A 23,095-nucleotide genomic window follows, 5' to 3' on the forward strand; every position below is an offset into this window, starting at 1 on the left:
TTGAAAGTTTGTAAATGGAATGGGTAGTTGAGAATATACATTCCTTTTGTTTTCCCCTCAAAGACTCGACTGTTCATTCGCACAAACTTGGAAGGAATCTAAGGAATAGAAGTCATAAAATCTTGACCAAGATTATTATTGTAGTCGATAAACAAGAGAGAGAGAGAGAAAACTGTATTGTGTTTTATTAATGAGTAATCAACTATACATATACAAGTAGTGACCATTATACCCTCACACTATACATTTAATTACAATATGTATTCCAACACTCCCCCTCAAGCTGGGGCATATATATCATATAAACCTAGCTTGGAACAAATAAACTTTAGCCGACTATGACAAAGTGGTTTGGTAAACACATCTGCAAGTTGATCAGCAGACTTCACAAAGGGTGTAGAGATGTCACCACTGAATATCTTATCTCGAATGAAGTGACAATCAATCTCAATGTGTTTAGTCCTCTCATGGAATACAGGATTAGACGTAATATGTACTGCAGCTTGATTATCACAAAATAACTGAAGGGGGACAGGAGCTGGAAACCCAATCTCATGAAGAAAGTGTTGTAACCATGTCAGCTCACTAGCAGTGTGAGCCATTGCTCTGTATTCGGCCTCTGCACTAGATCGAGCTACTACTGTTTGCTTTTTACTCTTCCATGTAACCAAATTACCTCCTACAAAGGTACAATATCCAGTAGTCGATCTTCTATCTGAAGGAGATCCTGCCCAATCAGCATCTGAAAAAGCTTCAATTCTAAGATGCCCATTTGGTCTATACAACACCCCAAGGCCAGGAGCTCGCTTAAGATACCGAAGAATATGGATTACAGCATCCCAATGTGAGACCCTAGGCGTTTGTAGAAATTGGCTCAGTACACTTACTGCATAAGAAATATCAGGTCTAGTGATAGTCAGATAATTTAATTTTCCAACAAGTCTTTGATACCGACCTGGATCTCCAAACAACTCACCTTCCTCTTTCAATAGTTTACGATTTGGATCCATAGGAGTGTCAATAGGCCGTGCACCCAACATGCCAGTTTCTTCCAAAAGATCAAGCACATATTTTCTCTGAGATAGATTGATACCCTTTTTAGATCAACTAACTTCGATTCCAAGAAAGTATCTAAGTTTACCCAAGTCTTTTGTCTGAAATTGATCATGTAAAAATTGTTTCAGCCTGACAATTCCGGCTGAATCATTCCCAGTAATTACAATATCATCTACATATACAATCAATAAGATATGACCTGCATCACTATGCAGATGAAATACCGAGTGGTCTGTTTGGCATCTATGAAGACCAAATGCCATTACACTATCAGAGAACCTCCCAAACCATGCTCGAGGAGATTGTTTCAAACCATATAATGCCTTTTTTAACTTGCAAACTGTACCTCGACACTCCCCCTGAGCAACAAAACCAGGTGGTTGCTCCATATACACTTCCTCATTTAAGTCACCATGTAGGAATGCATTTTTAACATCCAACTGAAATAAGGGCCAATCCAAATTAGCAGCAAGAGAGATCAATACCCGAACAGATGAAATTTTGGCAACGGGAGAAAAAGTCTCGTCGTAATCAATGCCATAAATTTGAGTGTAACCCTTAGCTACCAAGCGAGCTTTCAGACGTTCCACAGCGCCAGTAGGATGGAATTTGACTGTGTATACCCATCTACAGCCAACAGATTGTTTTCCCGGCGGCAGAGGAACAAGATCCCATGTCCCATTATGGTGAAGAGCATCCATTTCATTTTCCATGGCTGTCCTCCATCCCGGATCAGATAAAGCATCCTGAACTGTCTTAGGAACAGAAACTTTTGACAATTGAGAAGTAAAAGATGAAAAAGATGGAGACAATGCATGACATGAGACATATTGGCTAATCGGATGTTGAGTAACACAAGAACGAGTACCTTTTCGGAGAGCAATAGGTAGAGATTCTGAAGCACTGAGTAACTCAGGGTCTGAAGACGGAGACAAAGTTGGTGGAGGCAATGGAGCTGGGGTCCGTGAGCGACGCGAGTACACCTGTAGAGGGACAAGAGAAGGCACTGAAGGAGGTTGGGTAATAGTGGGTGACTGTGGAGGAGAAAGGGTTAGAGTAGGTAATGGTAGAGGATCACACTCAACAACCGAAGACGTGTCTGAGAAATAGGGTATGGACTCAAAAAAAGTGACATCAGCACTTGTGAAGTAGTGTCGAAGAGCAGGACTATAGCAGCGATATCCTTTTTGTGTTCGGGAATAACCAACAAAGAAACACTTGGTAGCACGTGGATCAAGTTTATCAAAGCCTGGGCCAAGATTATGAACATAGCAAACACACCCAAAGATTTTGGGTGGAAGAGCAAAGGTTGGCAATGAGGGAAACAAAATGGAGAAGGGAGATGAGCCATCGAGGACATATGAAGGCATACGATTGATAAGGTGACACGCAGTAAGAATACCATCACTCCAAAAACGTTTAGGAACATGCATGTGCAATAAAAGAGCTCGAGTTACATCTAACAAATGACGATTTTTACGTTCAGCCATCCCATTTTGTTGGGGTGTGTAAGAACATGAAGTTTGATGAACAATTCCCTTATTGCTTAAGTAAGCAGCAAAGGCATTAGATTGATATTCTTTAGCATTGTCAGAACGCAAAACTTGAACTTTTTGTCCAAATTGAGTTTTAATTTCTTTTCGAAAGACTTTGAATATGGAAAGGAGTTCAGATCTTGCTTTCATCAGAAATAACCATGTCATACGAGAATAGTCATCAACAAATGTAACAAAATATTGAAACTTGTTTGATACAATGTTGAATGGTCCCCATATATCAGAATGAACCAATGCAAAAGAAGAAGATGCTCGATTATCAACTCGAGGTACAAAAGACACACGGTGGTGTTTACTAAGTTGACATGCTTCACAAGGAAAGGGAGACACATTTCCAAGATCCCTAACTTGACGTTTCAAAAGAGAAAGGGATGGGTGTCCAAGACTGCAATGCCATTCAAAAGCGGAGGAGGAAGTGAGGGCTCGAGTGGGTGACTGCTCGACGTCGAGGTAATACAGACCACCAGTTTCATGCCCCGTACCAATCTTCTTCCCCGTCTTGAGATCCTGAAAAATACATACAGAAGGAAAAAATGTCACAGAACATTGAAGATTTTGAGTGATTTTACTAATGGACAGCAAGCTAAAGGGAAAACTAGGAGCATATAGAACGGATGACAGGGATATAGACTCAGTGAGCTTGGTGGATCCAATGCCTGTAACTTTAGCAAGAGAACCATTAGCAAGAGTAACACTCTTGGGAAAAGACATAGGACCTAACTCAGATAAGGAATGAGACAAACCAGTTAGATGTTCATTAGCTCCTGAATCGATGATCCATGGATTTTGGGTAGACGAGACAAGACATGTAGATGCTGTACCTGGTTGGGTAAGAGTAGCTCTGGAAGATGAAGCCGTTCGTGTAACTAAAAACTGATCATACTCATCCTTCGATATGCTGATCATCTCTGGAGGCAAGTTGGAACTCATTGCATGTGATGTAGAGTCTTGGCAAATGGCCTGATTAGCGGACCCAGATGGTCTCCCGTGTAGATCCCAACAATAGTCCACCGAGTGGTTAGTGCGACCACAATGGGTGCACTTACGAGATCCACGACCTCGAGTACGGTTACCTCTGGCATCACGTCCCCCACGTGCACCTCTACCACCCGAGCCTCCATGCCCACCAGGAGCAACATAAGAGGCAACTAAAGCAGATCTTTCATTACTCTGGTCAGAAGATAACTGAGATCCAGATCCAGATCCAGATAATGTGGCTCGCTGGAGTCGGGAGAACACATCAGGAAAGGATGGGAGTTGTGGGCTTGCCAGAATTTGCGAGCGAACCGACTCATACTCAGGTTTTAGGCCAACTAGAAACCGAACAACGTTGAACTCTTCACGTTGTTTTAGCATAATTGAAACATCAGAAGTGATAGGTTGATAAATTTTGAGTTCTTCACATATACCCATCACTTTAGAGTAATACTCTTCTAGACCCAAAGCACCCTGTTCCAATCCAAAAAATTGTTGACACAACTCATAAATATGAGTTGTGTTTCCAACACCCGAGTACATTTGTTTGAGATGCCTCCATATCTCCTGAGCAGTGTCAAAGTGCACTAAACTAGCACAAATATTAGGCTCAATACTGGTCAACATCAAGGAGCAGATTTGAGCATCTTCTTGCTCCCATTGAGCAAAGGTAGAACTAGTTGACTCAGGCATTGAATCAATCAAGTGGGTACGACGAAGACCCTTACCTTTCAAGAACATTTCAACAGATTTTGACCATAGTATGTAATTCTTTCCATTCAATTTCACCGTAGTCATAGGCATGTTAACGTTTGGTGCAATAGATAATGACTCAAACTTAGCTTCCATGGAGGAAAATACGAGAATATGGATCAAAAAAACGAACAAATACATGCTGGAAAAATAGAAACCAGCTTAACAACCCAAATCTCGGATCTGTACGGGTCAAAAACAGTCTGGAAAAGTAGAATTAGGACCTGAACCGGCCTGTTTCGGGTCTGAACCGCCCTGTATCGGCCCTGTTTCGGTCTGTTTCGGCCCTGTTTCGCCCTGTTTCGGCCTGTTTCGGCCCTGTTTCGGCCTGTATCGGCCCTGTATCGGTCTCGGGCGTATCGGATTCAAGAATGAATCAGAAAACGCAAATAAGTTATTCCGAACCCGGAATAAGTTATTCCTAACCCTGATGCCAAACAAGTGCTATTCCAAATAGGAATAGGTTCTTATTCCAGATTGGGGGCATGCACAACCACGGATAAGATAGCAAAACACACCAGGAATAGCCAAAAACTTGCAGCCAAACATACCTGGACTGTTCCTCCGGCCGGCGATGCACAGTCCTTCCGGCAGCCGATGGAGACGAAAATTCACCGGAGTGGACAGAGGACGCCGGCGACCTCGATTCCGGTGTCCATTACCGGAGATAACCCCTAATGTCACCGGAAAAGCACTTCGAAAGGGGCTGCCGGCTGAAACTTCAGCCAAAATTCACAGCACCACCAACAACCAACTACAACCACCAGCACCCGCCGGAAAAACACCACTAACCCGTTGTACAACCACAACCGACCACTCACCTCTCTGATACCATGTAGTCGATAAACAAGAGAGAGAGAGAAAACTGTATTGTGTTTTATTAATGAGTAATCAACTATACATATACAAGTAGTGACCATTATACCCTCACACTATACATTTAATTACAATATGTATTCCAACAATTATGATACCCCTTTTATTTTGTTAGAAGCCTGTACCACCCCTCTTCATGCCATGAAACCCACATCTAGACGCTTTTCACCTTATTGCTATTTAGCTCTATGTTATAAACATTGTAACTTATTTTCATCAAATGAGAAATTGTGAAATTTCATTTCATGGAACATTTGCTATATTTATTGGGTGTCCTTTTTCACTACTCTGTGTGTTTGTGTGTGTGTGTGTGTGTGTGTGTGTGTGTGTGTGTGTGTGTATTATGATAATGTAGTGTAGAAGTTAATTGCTAAAATTCCCAAGGACATAAAAAAGAATAAGATGAAAAATAAATAGAAGACTTTGAAAAGAATTGGTGAATGCCATGACATGGTTAAGGAAGCTTTTAGTGGATTTGGTTGGAAGGATTCTTTAACATGTGACAAGTTGAAACTGGAGTTTTGGAGCCGTGATAAATTGCTATATTTTTGTGAGTTTATTTTTATTACAAAGATTTATATTTGTTTACATAGTGCTAAGAATGTTTTTTTAGTGTCTAAATTTGTAGTCAAGAAATGGTTGAAAATACATATTTTGACACATTACTATGGTACAACTTTGAGCCAAATTCATAGCAATAGTTGATCTTGCTGAGACTGAAAAGGAGAAACGCGTAAGGTATGTTACCTTGAGTACTACTAATGACATCGATATGATGATTTTATAAAATGAAGTTCTTTTGTAAAGCTTTAAAATGGATGAAATTGATCAAATTATGTCACTTGAATTTAAGGCTTTCCAAATGATCAAGTGAAGAAGGAGAAAACCTTTTTATAAAAGCAAAAAAAATACTAGATTATGGTAAAAAGAACACAATACAATTGCTCATTATTTGATAATATGGCTATGACAATTGATAAGGCAACTAATGTTATTACTGTTATTGCGAAGTCTTTATAAAAAATATCGAGTAGAAACCTTAATGGCTTTGCAGGTATTGGACTGTATACAAATTGTGTTATTGACTTCATATTTTTTTGTGGATAATCCTATTTATAATGAGATTTTATTTGGTTGCACAGTTGAATTCACAAATGGCTCTTTTTGTAGTCACTAGTGACAGAAGTTGGATGCCATTCCAATTCCTGTAAAGCTGTAACGATTTCCGTTGAAGTCTTTTTGTTAAAGACTTTGCAATAACACTCTTAATATCGGTTGGCTTATTACTTATCAAAAACATATCAGTTGGCTTATTAGTTTTCATCATATCATAAATGAATGGTTAATTGTATTATATTTTTCATCATATTCTGGTATTTTTGTCACTTTTAGAAGACTTTCTGGTGAAGGTGCTTGGAAAGGATAAGCATCAATCTCAAATAACATCGTTTGTTTGCTTTCATCAACTTCAAGTTGTCAAAATAAATTTTAATCTGGAAGACCAACATATATATCGATGTCATCTATAGTGTTTGATATTATATACCTTACATGTTTCTCCTTTGCAGCCTTAGCGTGATCACCTGCTGCTCTATCTTTGGTCCAAATTTGGGATGTCTAAAACAATGTTATCGAGTCTTGATGTTTATTCTTTGATGAAAGTCATTGTTTAGTGAGCATTGATTCTTGTGGAGAGAGTCTCAACGTTATCTGTTCATGTCACTATTTGTATTGAAAAGTTTAAGTTAAATGTAATTGTGCAGCTGCACATAACTGTGTATAGGTTTTTATACAATTTGTTTCAAATATAAAAATGCGGCCAAGAATATGGATGATTCAAATTAACACACTTTATATTGATGCACATGCTGAGGTATGAAGTAATTTTCTTTTGCGTCAAGCATCTATCATAGCAACGTTATGTTTCTTTCATAAAATGTCTCCTGTTTTGTCTGGATTCTGTTTTCCTGTCCAATTTTTTTTATTAGATTGTTGGGTCCCTTTTGGAGAGGTTGTTACTTCTAATAGTATAAAGATATTGTGTCATTGGCTTTTTTGGGTTTAGTAGTTTTCCCTCCTGGTATAAAAACATTTGCATCATAGCTATATTTACTTATTAAATGATCTTGGAAAACATTTTCTGTATTTTTCTCTGCTGTGCTAAGTTAGGAGAATTGACTTGAATTCATGTAAATTTGTGGATTGGATCTGTGGCATGGTGGTTTTAGGAAGTTATTGGCTGAGAGTTCAGCTCTTTCCAGTATTGGATTGTTTCAGGAATGGTGGTGGACGAGATGTGTTACTTTTTAGGAGTCTTTGGCTATTAAATGTAATGATTTCTGATTTTGGGGTATTTTTTTCTCGAGTTCTTAAAGTGGATTATTTTCTATGCATGCCATTCTAGTTTTTCAAATCATGGGATATAGTTATTATTGTAGAAAATGAGATTATTATTGCCCTTCTCCACTTTGCAAAGGTAGAGATAGTTAGTTTCTTGGATTTGGGTTTGACATTTTGATTATAGTGAATGCCAATAATTGTTTTGAATTAAAGGTTTTGGACTGGATAGAAAAACCATCTTTTTGAATGCTTTTTGCAGTTGAATTTTATACAATGCAATGGACTAAGCTCACTAGTAGGATATCAAACCATGTTCTTAAGCATTTCTATCATGTCCTTACAATCTCTTCATCCATCTTGTTAATTAAACCATTGGTTCTCAATTCAACCAATTTCTGTATTTACAGTTTAGACATGTTATTTCCACAATTTTTTTCACAACTAAGAAAACATGCCTTGCACATTACACTACTGCTAGTATGTATGTATATATATATATATACATGGGAACCTGTATGTGATGCTAGATATATATGTATAGTCGTCGGGCGCATCGCGTGTGAAACATTTTTCCTAGAGAGAGAGGCTCTCACTTCTCTCTAGAACCCGAAACAGAAAAGCTACCCAGAGGGAGGTGGGAGCCTCGGCTCCTCCCTCCCTCCCACCTTCCCCGTTATTTCCTTTTTTTTTTTACCGGTTTTTCTCCAGTTTTTATTTTGTTTAGGTGCTTGAGAATAAGGCCTTCGGTGGTTGTAGTTATGGAGGCTTAAGGGCGACAGGGATCCGTTTGCATGGCTGTTGCATCGTGGCTCAAGTCCACTTCCCCAAAGGCTTCATTTTAAAGACCATCCCGCCACGAACCAACTACGCGGTGGGTGAGAACATTAACTCTGTTGCTGTGAAGCAGAAATGGTGGCAGCGTTGATGGAGCTGGAGATCCTTGAAGTGAGTGGCATGGTCCATCTATGGTGGTGCTAGGCGTGAGTGGTGTTGCGGTGCAACACGGAGGGATGCATTTTGGTGCTCTACTTGCCCTAAGGAAAACAGAGGTTGCTGGGGTGCAGTCGAGGTTGAAGTTTTACAGTAGAAAATGCCTCTTGCTGTCGGTGGTGGCAGTGTTTTAGAGCTAGAGATTCTCGGCGTGGAGGGGTGTTGGGCTTGCGTGCTCAACCTATGGTGGTGGATGCAGTTCACTCGTGGTGGGTGACGGTATGCAAAGAAATGAAATGAAGCTCGGGCATGGGGGCAGTAGGAAAAGAAAGAAAAAAGAGGAAGGGGCTGCAAAAATGATAGAGATGAAACCCTAAGGGCCTTCCCACTTGCAAATAGGCTGGACTTTTTTTGTTTGGGCTAGGGCCAAGGTGTTTTTTTTCAGTCCATGTGTTTTTTTAGTTTTTTCTATGTATTGTGTGTTTTTTGAGTGTTTTTCATGTATTTTCGTTTATTTAGTTTGTTTTAGGTAGTATTAGGAAACATTGTCTCTAGGACCTAGGGTTTGTAGAGTTTGTACTCCACTCTCCCTCCCATGGAGTGGAGTACAAACTCTGGAGGCCTGTCTCTTAGACGGTTAGTCTGGAGGCGTTGGACAAGACCCTATTAGCCGTAAAGAAATTTGTGGGTTAGAGAGCGAGAAAATGTTAGAATTTGGCTTGTATTTTCAGGTCAGAAGTTGTAATTATCCGTTTTATGAATGAATGAAACAATGTTTCACTATAAAAAAAAAAACAAAAAAAGATATATATGTATAGTAACCTTATATGTGATGCTACGCTGCCTTTCTCTTGCTTTCCACTGATATCTATCTATATAGTGACCTTGTTTGTGATGCTACCCTGGAGGCAAAAAGGTAATGCTAGATATGGACTTTCATTTCTTCCCTTTGGCTTGATAGAGATCATTTCTATTAAAATGTGGCCTGAATTGTTTTTGAATGTCTTTGTCATTTCAATATCCGTTGCAGTGTCTTAATCCAATTATTATTTGGCAGCACTTATTTGCATCTTTTCTGTCCCGTGATGAACCTTTCAAGCTCATAAATGATGGATGGTTGAATCATAGTAATGGTGTCAAAGGAGCTACAAAACAGCAGGTGTTGAATGATAACTTCGTTTATTATGGTGACTAACATCAGTTTTTATTTTTATTTTTATTCTGCATCAACTGCTGCCTCATTTCTCCGACGAGCAGACGTTTTTAAGTTTGGAAGAAATTTCCATAACAAAGGTACTATCAGTTGTTTTTTTATTCTATATTTCAGTTCACTTATTCAATCTAAATCCTTAATTATAACTCTTAGCAGATGCCTTCACACTGCCTTCACAATGCCTTCACCTGATTTTAACAATGAGGTTTTACAAACAGGTCTAGACATCAGAAGTTGCTATATGAAGTTTTTTACCATCTTAAATGTACAAGGGAGGGTTTGGCATCTGATTCACTGCAAGAACGATTGGATTTATTTGGGGATACAACAAACTTGAGGAGAAAAAGGTTAGAAAAGCAATATTTTGGGTTTTAATCTTTCCCCTCAATATTTATCAAAAAAAAAAAAAAATCTTTCCCCTCAATTTTTATTTTTCCATTATTTCTTGCTCTGTCTCCCTCATTGGTTTGTTCTTCTACTCTTCCATCCTGTTCTAGGAAAGCAAGCTACTGAACCTATGACCTGAAAAAAATTAATTAGCAAATATTTTATATTTCTTGGATCATGCTTATTATATTTTTTGGGTTTTAATTATAGAATATTTGACTAATATTATTTTTCTGTTGCATGTAGATCTACATTTCAGCTGGCAGAGAATCTCTGCTCAATGTAAGCCAAACTGTTAACTCACCCATGGCTCTTGCTTTTACATGTTAATTTTGTAGCAAACCTTCCCCATAGGGTTAGGAATGTTACTTCCATTACTTTTCTTCACCTCAGGTGTTAAGAAATGCCATAATTCTTATTAAACTAGTTTTCTTAATGTATCATATGTTACAAAACCAAAATAATTAATACCTGAAAACCCTTTGTTTATATTATGTTTAGTGCATGATGTGGTTCTTACATAGTATTCGACTTATTTTAGTTGTTTTTATATTTTTATACCCCAGGTGACAAAAGGTTTTGAGGATACAGTAGGTGAGAATGTTGTCCAGGAAGGTGAAATTGATAATTAGACTTGTGGCATTGAGAAAGGATTTTGATTCTATCTTTAAGATTCAATGAATTCTTTTTTGGCGATGTGTAGAACATGACAAACTATTTTCTTTCCGTAAGTGCAACTGAATAATTCTTAGTGGACATTTACCATTATCAACGGCAAGTCTGCTTGAAGTCCCATCCTTAGAGAGCACTCATATGTTTAGTATCCCTAAAAGTGCGCCTCCCGAGACTCATTTCAGGAGGCACTACAGTTATATCTTACTGAAAAGAAAACCAACAGTTTATTCTTGTATATCTTAAGAGTTTAAATACAGATTAGCCACTGTAGTGCAACTAGAACTCCTAAACAACTATCTTGTCTGAGTGCTCTCTACCAATTGCATACCGTAGTTTCTGGTATATTTTCTTTATATAGGAGAGATATAAATGCATCTTTGGATTCATTTGATTTTGACAAACCGAATAGTGTTCTCCCTCTCTCTTAATTTGGTGGGTTGGGGAAAACTTATGGCATGACTGTTGTGCCGTTTCTCTCCTTTTGTGAAAACTGAGGTGATGCTGCGTGCCATTTTACAAATTTAAAGGCACTGTAAATAGCTTTAAAATAATGTGAAACAATGGAATTGAATTGGAGACCTTTGTTTCATGGTGGTTGCAAGTTCATTTGGACTTGTGATTAGTTTTAAGTTGGTACTTTCATGCTCCATTTGTGCTTGCTGAAATATAATGACCTGTATTGTTGGGTGGCTTACAGAGTACTTACACTACTTTGGATTGGTTGATCTTAGTCTCTTCTCATGGCTTAAAAAGAAGAAGGGGGAAAAGAAAGGAAATTTGTTGTACGGATACAGATATAGACACATAGTGACAACAGCAATATCAGCAAGATCTAAAACATGATCAGCATCTACTTCCCAGCTAGTAAACCATGTAATTGCATTCCTTCCTAGATGAACCCAAGTGGATATGTGTTTTGTTGACTTGAGTGTTTGGGTAACAATTAATTGAGTTCTTTTAAGATGAAATGTCAAAATCTATTTCAATCTGGACAAAGGAAGGTGAAGGTCCTATTTTAGGATGCAGATTTGTCAACCATTCATGTTCACAGATTGGTTAAATTGATAGAATTTTTAAGTTTGGGTTTCAGTGCAAGCCAACAAAGCTAATTAAGTGAAACTCCTGCAGTAATAATATCACAATTTCCCCTTCAAATTAACTCCACAAATAGAATCATAGTTAAATATACGAATTTTATTTAAATGTTTTACCAAACTTCATGACTTCAAACCTATTTTTTAGCTTGTTCTATGACCCACCAACCAAAATGGCCATGAAAGGTTGAGTAATCTCTACAGACTCGATATGTACTTTGTATTTAAAATAGTTGGATGAGTTGGATCATCTTTGCTTTTTTCTTTTTTCTTGGCAGTTGGTTAAATTCTACATTACCTAAAAAATGCCTCTGTTTAAGCAACATCTAGTATCTTGGAATGAACTTAGATTCCAAAAAGGAATGGTACAGCCCCAAATAAGCATAGTACATTGATAGTATATAAATTTCATTTGTCGTAAAGCGTGTAAAACACTAGTGATCCACGAGACCCCCTTGGGGTGATCCACCCTGAAGGATGGCTCCTCTTACCATTTTTTAAGTTTTTATTTTTAATTTTTGTTTTTGAATTATTATTGGAAATTATTGGATTGCTTCTAGCTATTTGATTAAAAATGGAAGACCCCACTCACATGCATGCATGTACTGAGAGAGGTGATTTTTGAGTTCTATAAGATGAGTATTGCGGCTTAGGGTATGGAGAAAAAACATTTTTCTTTGAACTTGAGTTCAGAGGCATGGAGAAGAAATATTGTTCTTCGGTTTCTACTATTTTAGTCTTATCATGCTTCTACTTTCATCTTTGTGTGCTTCTAATTTAACTGCTTGAGCGAAAGTAAATGGTCTTGGTGAAAGCCATGTGTACTTGAAGGAACTTTGATAAACAGAGTTATGTACTGCAAGCACTTATTCAAATTATAGTGCTCTTGGGGAATCTGGCACAGATTGAAGCAGCCATCAAAGGAGGCTTTGATGTGAAATGGAAGGAAGATACTGCAGCTTGTTGTGCCTGCACTGAGTCTATGGGAGTTTGTGGTTATGACGTGATGAGTAAAAATAGATGGAAACAATTTATACATGCAGTGGCAGTATTACAGTAGATGGAAACAATCTAGGAGATAGCATGAAATGTGTCTTTTTCTTAGTCAATCGAGTTCAGTTGAATTGTTGAGTATACTAATTACTAGGAGAACCACCACTGCCACTGGCATTTTAATTAGTACATGACATGCTTTATGATTAGGATTGTTGGAGCAAAACTTTGCTGAAAATACATAAATTAACTCTCTCTCTCTCTCTCTCTCTCTCTCTCTCTTGATTAACTTTAATTTTTCTTATGCATGCTTCCCCGCTATATATATCATTTTACTGATTAGGGTTGATTCAAACTCTGTTTCGGGTCATGGATAATGTTTTTTTATCGTTCTTTCTTTCTTTTTTTTTTTTTTTTTTTTGTAATATCTCTTTCTCATGCTTTGTTTACCATATTAAGGAATTCGATCGGTTGATATTCAATTATTTGCTTTTAGTATATAAGTAAAGGGGTTCTTAGAATTAAAAACCAACTTTAAGTAATTAAAGACCATATATATCTCAATAATCTTAATATGTAAAAGCTTGTCTCATCATGATCACTAGTTAACTGATCTCATTTTATACAGATTGGAGCAATTATGGAGGTAATTCCAAAGTTATAAGTTGGGTGTGAGGGGAAAGCATATAGCAATTATGGAGGTAATTGTAATTACTGATCTTTAATGAAAAACAAAATCACTTTTCTCTCCCTTTCCCTTTCTTATGGTTGTTTCTGAATCTTTTGAAAAATAATCCCCTGATTTGCAGGTTATGGCCCTACCATGGGAGGCTACAACTCCAACTATAGATCTGGAATTACAGAAGATTCACTGAAGATGTTACTCTTTTTTGCAAAGATTTTGATTGTATCTCAAAATGTTCATTCATGTTATGTATTTAGATAGCCACAGTATTTGTATAACTGGAATGATTTTAAGTATGGGGATCTGTTCTTGTAGTTGTATTAGTCATTTATCAATACTTTGATGGCATTTATTTCATGAACATGTGGTAAAAATTCTTGTTAAAAGCATTTTATGTTCAATGTGTTTTCCAAAAGCTGCGGAATAACCCAAAAGTTCCAAAAGTTGAGGCCCATCTATACTAGTTGTTCAACAGCGAGCGTATCTTATCTTAATGTGTTTTCATGGAAGCTGCACGACTACTCCAAAAAAGAAAACAAAAGTAGTTAACAATAGTGATTGGTAATGGAATGTTGCCATGAGAAAATTACATATGGCCTGTTTGAGCATTGAAAGCCAAAACACATTCAACAGAGGCAGGACAAAATCCTGCAACAAACAGGGTACATAGCTAAAACCCAAGACAACAATATGTCATGAACAGCTGCTACCAACAAGCAAAAGCAGCAAAAAGCTACAACTCAACTTATACAAAAAACAATTATTTAAGTGTATGATCAAACATCCCAATTTCAATAGCAAGAGAACAAAAACCATAAAAGAAAACTCGTGTGAATTATAGATTCTATAATCAAAATCGAGCAACATAACTACATAAAGGCTTCACTTAAAGTTTACAAATCGATTGAAGTGCACAAGTTGTTTTCACTACATAGGTTGATTTAACTACATACAATTTATATATATGGTTTTCATCAAACTATGTGCACAAGCCGTTTCCATTCAAAAACCATCTAATCCATATAACATGATTTTTAAATGGAATTTATCCGAACCAAGCAAACAATATTACAAATGTGACAACCCAATATAAATATAATAATTTTCGCTTTTGTTTTTTCAGATTTGTCGCTCTCTCTCACTTTATCTTCCCTTTTCCAAACTTCATACTTGTGCTGTAATATATCATCCCACTTCTTCCAAGCCTTATTATCTCTTACATGAATATTCTTCTCTAGCAAATGAAATATATCTGCCCATATGAAGAATTCACACATCGCATCTCCTTGCATATAAAACGAACTCCCAATTAACATGAAGCGAATACAATCAATATATATATATATATATTTTTTTTTTCTAATTGTGAAGTAGATACAATATACGAAAAAGAAAATGATACTCATACAACATTTTTCATAATCATGTTTTAAATGAACAGAATTTTTATAAAATAATTTATAAAAAGTAACAACATTTTAAAATTTTAGTTAAAATTCATACTTCCTATTAATTTTTCTTAAATTTTATTCATCTTTAAAAAACTTCCTACATCCAATTCTATATTCTTTTTCTATTCAATTAAAATAATCTTTTTTTTATTATTTATATTATTTTATTTCTATATTTTTAACTATTTCTTATAAAATAGATATATAAATTAATTTAGAAGATGAATAATAACTTCCCAAATATAGAGAGTCAGTGTTCATATCCTAAACTCATACTTTAAAATAGAGAACCGAATACAACGGTTATTTTATTAAAAAGTTAAGTTGATTTCTTAAAATTTAGATATTTTAAAAATATAGAAAACCATATGAGAATGCTCTAATCATTTCGTAATTATATACATATTTTTATTTTTCTCACCTCTTTGGTTTCACTTTCAGCTCGAATATGGTTAAAGTAAATAGCAGAATAACTAAAGCTTTCAAAATAATAATTTATACATAATCCTTTAAATATACATAATTTATACATACCAAAGGCAAGTAGACCAATTGGTATAACCCCCTAATGTATCAAAAAATAAATATATTTTCTGTAAAAATAAGGCCCATCTTATTAAAAACACAAACCAATTCTTAACATAAAAACTATAGGCCCAACACGAGTTAAATCCATGGGCTCTAATGGCAATCTTGTAAATATAGCCAAAAGCATGCATTTTCTGAAACCTGAAAAACCTAAATAGAATCAAAGCAACTTTAAATCCATGGGCTCGGTTGTTGAAGGAGAAGACAGCGTTAGTGTAGGTGAGGAAAAGGCTGAAAGCAATTCAAGAAAAAGCAAAAGGAAGCATCACTATCACCTATTCTTTACCTTTTCCCAAAACGTAAAGTTGGGTCAGAAATTAGAAAAGTCTCCACATCTATCGAAGTCTTTGATGGGGTCAGTGTGGAAAGTCTTTTCTACTTGCTAGCTTGGGAACAAAAACTCGTCGACAAGTGATCAGATCTAAAAAGTAAAGAGTAAAGACTACGTTACATTGACCTCAATAATTAAGATGTGGAAATTTTGATTCCCTAGCTCCAGACCAAATAATACGTCGAGCAATAATTTTTTCAATCATGCTATGACGTTTCTTGCCCAATCTTCTCAACTAATTAAATCTTATTATTGGTTGTATGAATAAATTATTGACACAAAAATTATCTTAACAAAACTTAATCAATTTAATTGGAGTTAAATTTGATTAATTTGAGTTATAAAATTACAAATCATTCACGATTCATCCTATACCGTCATAAAACTTTATAGGAAAATGATATAAAATATATATAAAATCTTTCATTTTAAATGTATTTCATTGAAATTAATACTCACAAAGTTTAAAATACAAAATAATTAAAAACTATAAAATGTCCCACAAATTGTGTCGTATAATTATAAGTTGCTTATTGCAAAATGACGTTCCCCTGTGCCGACAGAAAGTTTCACTTTCAGGACATTGTTGAGGTTTTTAGTGTTTGCTAAATTCGGTTTTAAAACAAAGGGTTACGTATGTTAATAATTGAAAAATACAATAAGATTTATCTACAAGATTATGGTTAAAGTAGGATTCTTATTAAAGCATGGTGAAGTCAAGGTCTCTAAAACACCCTATGGACGGACTGGTCATTATTTCGTAATCATATAATACATGTTTTCTCACCTCTTTGGTTTCACTTTCAGCTCAAATATGATTAAAAGTAAATAGCAGAATAAGTAAAGCTTTCAAAATAATAATTTTATACATAATCCTTTTAATATATTTTCTGTAAAAATGATGTTTCGGAAATATATCAAACCCGGCCCAGCACGAGTTAAATCCATGGGCTTTAATGGCAATCTTGTAAATATATCCAAAAGCAGGCATTTTCTGAAACCTGAAAAACCTAAATAGAATCAAAGCAACTTAAATCCATGGGATCGGTTGTTGAAGGAGAAGACGTGTTTTGCTGGACGGTGGTATTAGACGTAAAGCAGCTGATCATCCGTGAAGGAGATAAAAGAAAAGAAAAGGGCGAGAAGAAGACGGAGTTGGTGTAGGTGAGAAATAATGAGTGGGAGACTTGGTGAGAATGAGTGGAGGCTTTGGTGAGATGCTGTCGGGGGAAAGAATCCAAAATAAAGAAAAGATACACGGAAAGGCACGGCGTAGATAAGGGATCAAAGGAGAAAAGATAAGAATCTCCTAAACCTTGTTATTTTATTTTATTTACTTTCTTTTTAATATATCTTACTTTCATTTATTTTCCATACAAGTCTTTGATGGGTTGGGTCAGTGCAGAGTTCCTTTCTTTTCTTGTCGACAAGTTATCGATCAAAACTAAAAAGTGAAGACCAAATAATACGTCAAGGCTCTGTTTCTTGCCCAATCTTTTCATATACATGCATTATTAATATACATAAGTCTTGAGGGTCTATTTCTAAGAAACTAATAAATAAATGTATTAAGAAAATACTTGCGGAAAGACACGGCGAAGCTAAGGGATGAGAGGAGAAAAGTCTTTGACGAGGTCAGTGCAGAATTCATTCATTCAATTATTGTTTGATTCCCCGGTCAGCTCCAGACCAAATAATTATTACTTCAAGCAATCATTTTTCCAATCGCTCTCTCTGTTTCTTAACAAATTAAATAATATCAGTAAAATTTAATCAATTTAATTGAACACTTATTCATTTATGATCCAACGTATAGCATAGTTATGAGAAATTTAAATAATTTTTAAAAGTTACAGAATTTCAAAAGTAAAAAACACTTGGCTTTAATTTATTCATGTCGTTCATACGTATTAATATACTTTAATTTCATTTAGAAAACAATAATTAAGAGCAATTCTCCAATTGGGCCTGTCGACGTTGACGTTGTAATTAATACATGAATATATATAGTCAATGAGTCGTCGCATGCTAATATATACACAAGTCTTGAGGGAAATTTCCAGGAAATTAATATATGAATGTATTGGCTTTCAAAGGAAATTTCCAGGATCATTCATTCAATTATTTCACCGGCCTAGCTTCGGAATCTTTTCTTACATATAAAAGCGTACGTCTATATATATTAGTCATCATGAACAAATATATATAGTACTAATAGGTCATTACTCATAAAAATGGCAGCCTCCTCCCTTTCCATTTCCAATATACCGATAGTAGCGTGGGCTATCTGGATCTTTTTATGCGGAAACTGTTTGGATAATGCACTTCATCAGCTTGTTAACGTTGCAGCAGCATCTAGATCAATATCTGCCCTTCAAATTGAACAAGTCAAGGCTTTGCACGAGACTGGGTGGTGGCCGTCCAGTACTAATTATTCAAGTGCTTGCGACTGGAATGGTATTACTTGCAACGATGGAGGAAGCGTCACAAGCATCGATAGATCTGATCAAGGTTTGAGAGGTCAGTTGAAACTCAACTTCTCTTTCTTCCCAAATTTAGAAAGTCTTCATCTCCGTTGGAACAACCTTACGGGGCTCATCCCACTTGAGATAGGGATGCTGAAAAATCTGACCTCTTTATCCCTTTATTCGAACATGCTCGTCGGTCCAATCCCTTCCACAATTGGTCATTTAACTAATTTGGAACATTTGGACCTTGGTTTAAATAAAATCAATGGATCCATTCCCCCCGAAATAGGGATGCTGAAAAATCTGACCTCTTTATATCTTGATTCGAACATGCTCGTCGGTCCAATCCCTTCCAAAATTGGTCATTTAACTAATTTGGAATATTTGTACCTTGGTCATAATAAAATCAATGGATCCATTCCTCCCGAAATAGGGATGCTAAAAAATCTTAGCCTTTTATTCCTTTCATCGAACATGCTCGTCGGTCCAATCCCTACCACTCTGGTCCATTTAACTAATTTGGAATATTTAGACCTTGGTCGTAATAAAATCAATGGATCAATTCCTCCCGAAATAGGGATGCTGGAAAATCTTACCCATTTAGACCTTAGTTCGAACATGCTCGTCGGTCCAATCCCTTTCATCTGGGATAATTTAACTTATTTGAATTATTTAGACCTTAGTGTAAACGACTTAACTGGAAGCATTCCCTATCATGAGCGTAACCTTTATTGGGTGACACATGTTAACCTTAGTCACAACTTTTTAAGCGGAGAAATACCCATTGCACTAGGGAGTATTGCACTAGCGCGCCATCTCCAGAGTTTGGATCTTAGCTACAATAATTTTACAGGCAACATTCCCTCTTCCCTCATTGATATACATACACTCGACTTGTCACACAATTATTTGAAGGGTCAAATTCCAGACGGTTTTGATAAGCATCATAAATCCCACACATTAATTGGCAATAGAGATTTATGTGGTCAATTCAAGATTTTCCCTCCATGTCCCAAAAGCAAAAAATCAATCACAACCAAAATAGAAATTTTTGCTCCCATCACCACTTTCCTCATATTCCTAGTTATTGGAGGTATTCTCTTGTCTCGTTGTGTGTTCAAAGAAAATCAACTTGAGTTAAGAGAATCTAAGAATGGAAACATATTCTCGATATGGAATTATGATGGACATATTGCATATGAAGACATTATTGAAGCAACCGAGGATTTTGACATCAAACATTGCATTGGAACTGGTGGTTATGGTAGCGTTTACAAAGCTGAATTACCAAGTGGAAATGTGGTTGCCTTAAAGAAGCTTCATCAGAGAGAAGTTGAGAATCCAGTTTTCTGTAAGAGTTTTATAAATGAGGTGAGAGTGTTAACAGAGATTCGACATCGAAATATTGTGAAGCTGCATGGGTTCTGTGTACATAAAAGATGCAGATTTTTAATTTATGAGTACATGGAAAGGGGAAGCCTATTTTGTGTCCTAAGAAATGTTGATGAAGCTATGGAACTAGATTGGAGCAAGAGGGTAAACATCATCAAAGGCACAGCACACGCCTTATCTTACATGCATCATGAATGCATCCCAGCAATTGTTCATAGAGATATATCAACCAACAACATTTTGCTTAATTCTGAATTGCAAGCTTTTGTCTCTGACTTTGGAACTGCTAAACTTATTGATCCTAACTCCTCCAATCAAACATTGGTTGCTGGCACTTATGGTTACATTGCCCCAGGTACATTGTTAAGTGTTTATTTCTACCACAACAATGTCATTTAAATTATTTAATTAAGAATATTAAATATAATTCTTCCATTAGTCATGTATCTAAACAATTTTTAAGTTTATTTTTTTTTTACTTTTTTATTTCTTTTGTCAAATTTACAATTTATGAATTCGTTATCACCAATTAAGCTAAATGGATGTGAAGTTGATAAAACTAAAAAAGACATGTAATATAATCTAAAATCCCAATAATCTTAAATTTTAAATTTAATTAGATATTTTTGTTCTTTATTTAAATGTTTAGCATAATCGCATATATTATTTAATAATAATACATTTGGAGAGTGGATAATTAATTAGATTATATAGGAATAGTTTGCAATTAGCAATAATACAATAATATATATTGTAGCTTCCTATAATCAAAGTTTCATCATTTACCATTTTTTTTCAAATTTATAAATTTTTTAGATTCAAATTATATCCTCTATGCAAAAAATAAAAAAATAAAAAAAATATATAAATAGTTGACCCTAGAACTCATTTTTGTGAACTTTGTTTATTTTTCATAATATTATATAATGAAGTTGTCACGCCTTTGTAGTCTTTATCTTTAAAAGACATATATTTTAAAAACTAAATATTATTATCGATAACTTGATTAAATATTACTCTTTATTCAATATTTTACTGTTAAATTAGAATTATCAAAGTAATTAGATGTATTACTGTTCATTTAATAAACTTAACTGAATTATATATTATTTAATTTTTATATAATAATATAATTCGAGTGTTGACGTTGCATTACAAATAGAAATTAGATATTTAAATAATATGCCATTTTCATTTAATAATATTACTTCCTAAAAAAATAATAAATTTAATTAGATATATAATTTTCAATTTATAAATCCAATCTATATTTATAGTGGAGTGGTTGAGAACTTGAGGGTGTGGCTTCATATGAGTAAAAATTTATGCTTTGAAGGTTATATAGAACATATAGTTTAAATAACATTAATAAATATAGATATATTCAGTTCTTTTCAGTACCACCTATAAATTCTAAGATTAATACGAGAAGTCATGTTAAACAAATGGCTCAAAAAATGCTACTGACCATTATTGTTTGTATGGAATGCTGCTCAATTGCAAACACTCCTTTTAAAAGGCATTGACCCTATTTAGTTGTTCTCATCATTTTTTTCTTCCTTGACAGAGTTTGCCTACACAATGATAGTTACTGAAAAATGTGATGTATATAACTTTGGAGTGGTGGCACTAGAAGTATTAATGGGAAGGCATCCAGGAGAACTCTTGTCCTCATTATCATCATCATCATCATCATCATCTCAAAACATGATGCTAAATGAAATATTAGACCAACGCCTGCCACCTCCAAATCGTCTAATTGGACAAGATATTTTGCTCGTCGCTACAATAGCATTTGCATGCCTTCACACTCAGCCAAAGTCTCGGCCTACAATGAAATGTGTGTCACAAGAATTTCTCTCTCACAAAAAGCTGAATGTCATACCCTTGACTACGGTTTCAATCTCGCAACTGAGGAAACAAGCAACATATATGGTTGGATCAGGATTTGCTTATTGTTAGGATGTTACGTGTGTTGTCAATGTGTGATTTACATTTCTCAGTCTTTTTTCAAGAAAAATATTATTTGTAAAATTCAGTCAAATCACCCCATAAACCTAAAGTACTGACTTTTCATGGTTCGAAGCGGCTGAAAATTGAAATAGAATGGGGTCGATGTGTTTGTATGAGATAAGTGTGCAAATATAAAATAAAAGTGAATTAAATAAAATCTCATAGAGAATTTCAGCAGATTCATCATTTCTTCTTCATGAATAACAGGTTTTCAAAATATCTTTGATATTAGGATCATCCCTAGTTTCTTTGTCCTACTCAAAAAGAAATAAACAAATTTTACATCTAGTTACAGTAGTACCTAGCATAAAAGCTTAAAACTTTAAAGCCTTGAATGGAGTCTTTCGATACTCCTGTTCGATCTTAATTTTATAAGAAAAGATATTTAGATAAGGTCACAGAAAATGTAAAAATAACGTTAACTTTTTTGTACGTTTGGGAAAAAATGAAATCATTGATCAATAACAAATATATGACAAAAGAGAAAGGGGACAGGCTATGATGAGACACTTAATTACCTTGTGAATGTATGAGATGCTAGTTTTGCCAAGACTTACAACTATAATTCCACATTGCTGCCTGAGAAACAACAAATTTATTGAAGGCAAACAACTCATATTTGACAAGCTTAGCCAAAAAAGATAAAGATCATTAAACCAACTATCTTATTGAACATAGGCCTTATAATCTAAACACTTCTATACTTTTGTTTTTCAATTCACTCATTAGTACTGTAGAGTCAACTGTTGCCAAATTTCTTTGGTGGCTTCCCTGGGATCTTGTTTAAGCCACCAAGGGGATTTAGTTGTGATGGATCTAGGTTTTGTTGATAATACTGTTAAGTCAAGTCAGGAAGCAGGTTTTGTTGATAGTTGCTAGGAGTTCAAGAAAAGTCTAGGATTTCAAAAAAAAGACATAAGTAGATACTTTGATCTCATCATTAAAAATAAATGGATATAGTAGTTGCAACAAGATGTTTTGCATACCAGCCACCTCTAGTCATGGTGTCCTTTTCAAATGAAGCTTTTAGTCTTGTCGATAACCTTCCATGTACAACTGTATTATCTTGAGACCTACCTGTAGTGTCGATAACCTTCCATGTTTTGCATATCCTACCAAGTATCCTGCTTGTAACCACAATTTTTCTCCATCATAAGTGAGGATAATCAATAAAACTGGAGTATCATCCTCTGTGTAAAAAAAAAAAAAAAAACAACCAAATGGGAGTTTTCAGATTTCTCATTTATTATATGCTGATGATCTTTTGATTTTTGCAAATAGTGGAAAGGTTTCTATTCAGATTTGATGGGAGTGATTCG

At 35.3% G+C, this 23,095-nt stretch overlaps 1 protein-coding gene and 1 long non-coding RNA gene across 8 annotated transcripts; both read left to right on the plus strand.

The window, feature by feature from the left end:
* The first annotated feature begins 5,310 nt into the window (after positions 1-5,310).
* On the plus strand, positions 5,311-13,890 carry LOC122276212. Of its 7 annotated transcripts, XR_006228795.1 has the most exons (8): positions 5,311-8,917; positions 9,544-9,779; positions 9,918-10,046; positions 10,333-10,368; positions 10,653-10,680; positions 11,459-11,634; positions 13,477-13,549; positions 13,658-13,890. It is a non-coding gene; the product is annotated as an uncharacterized LOC122276212 (long non-coding RNA). The 7 variants fall into 7 exon arrangements; XR_006228796.1 differs by lacking the exon at positions 11,459-11,634 and having other exon boundaries at positions 10,653-10,701; XR_006228791.1 differs by having other exon boundaries at positions 11,459-13,549.
* A 4,102-nt stretch (positions 13,891-17,992) lies between these two features.
* Positions 17,993-21,959, plus strand: LOC122276198 (MDIS1-interacting receptor like kinase 2-like). Its single transcript, XM_043085769.1, has 2 exons — positions 17,993-20,118; positions 21,331-21,959. The coding sequence occupies exons 1-2, from the start codon at positions 18,138-18,140 to the stop codon at positions 21,723-21,725; spliced, it is 2,376 nt and encodes a 791-aa protein (XP_042941703.1). The 5' UTR covers positions 17,993-18,137; the 3' UTR covers positions 21,726-21,959.
* Positions 21,960-23,095: the final 1,136 nt, after the last annotated feature.

The sequence above is a fragment of the Carya illinoinensis genome, chromosome 9 (genome assembly GCF_018687715.1).
Source record: "Carya illinoinensis cultivar Pawnee chromosome 9, C.illinoinensisPawnee_v1, whole genome shotgun sequence".
Classification (NCBI taxonomy): Eukaryota; Viridiplantae; Streptophyta; class Magnoliopsida; order Fagales; family Juglandaceae; genus Carya; species Carya illinoinensis.

What these genes read in the sequence shown, in the direction of transcription:
- LOC122276198 (XM_043085769.1), top strand. Translation starts at nt 18,138, where the DNA reads ATGGCAGCCTCCTCCCTTTCCATTTCCAATATACCGATAGTAGCGTGG. An exon ending in TTATGGTTACATTGCCCCAG is followed by an intron (nt 20,119 to 21,330) that starts GTACATTGTTAA and finishes CTTCCTTGACAG; the next exon opens with AGTTTGCCTACACAATGATA.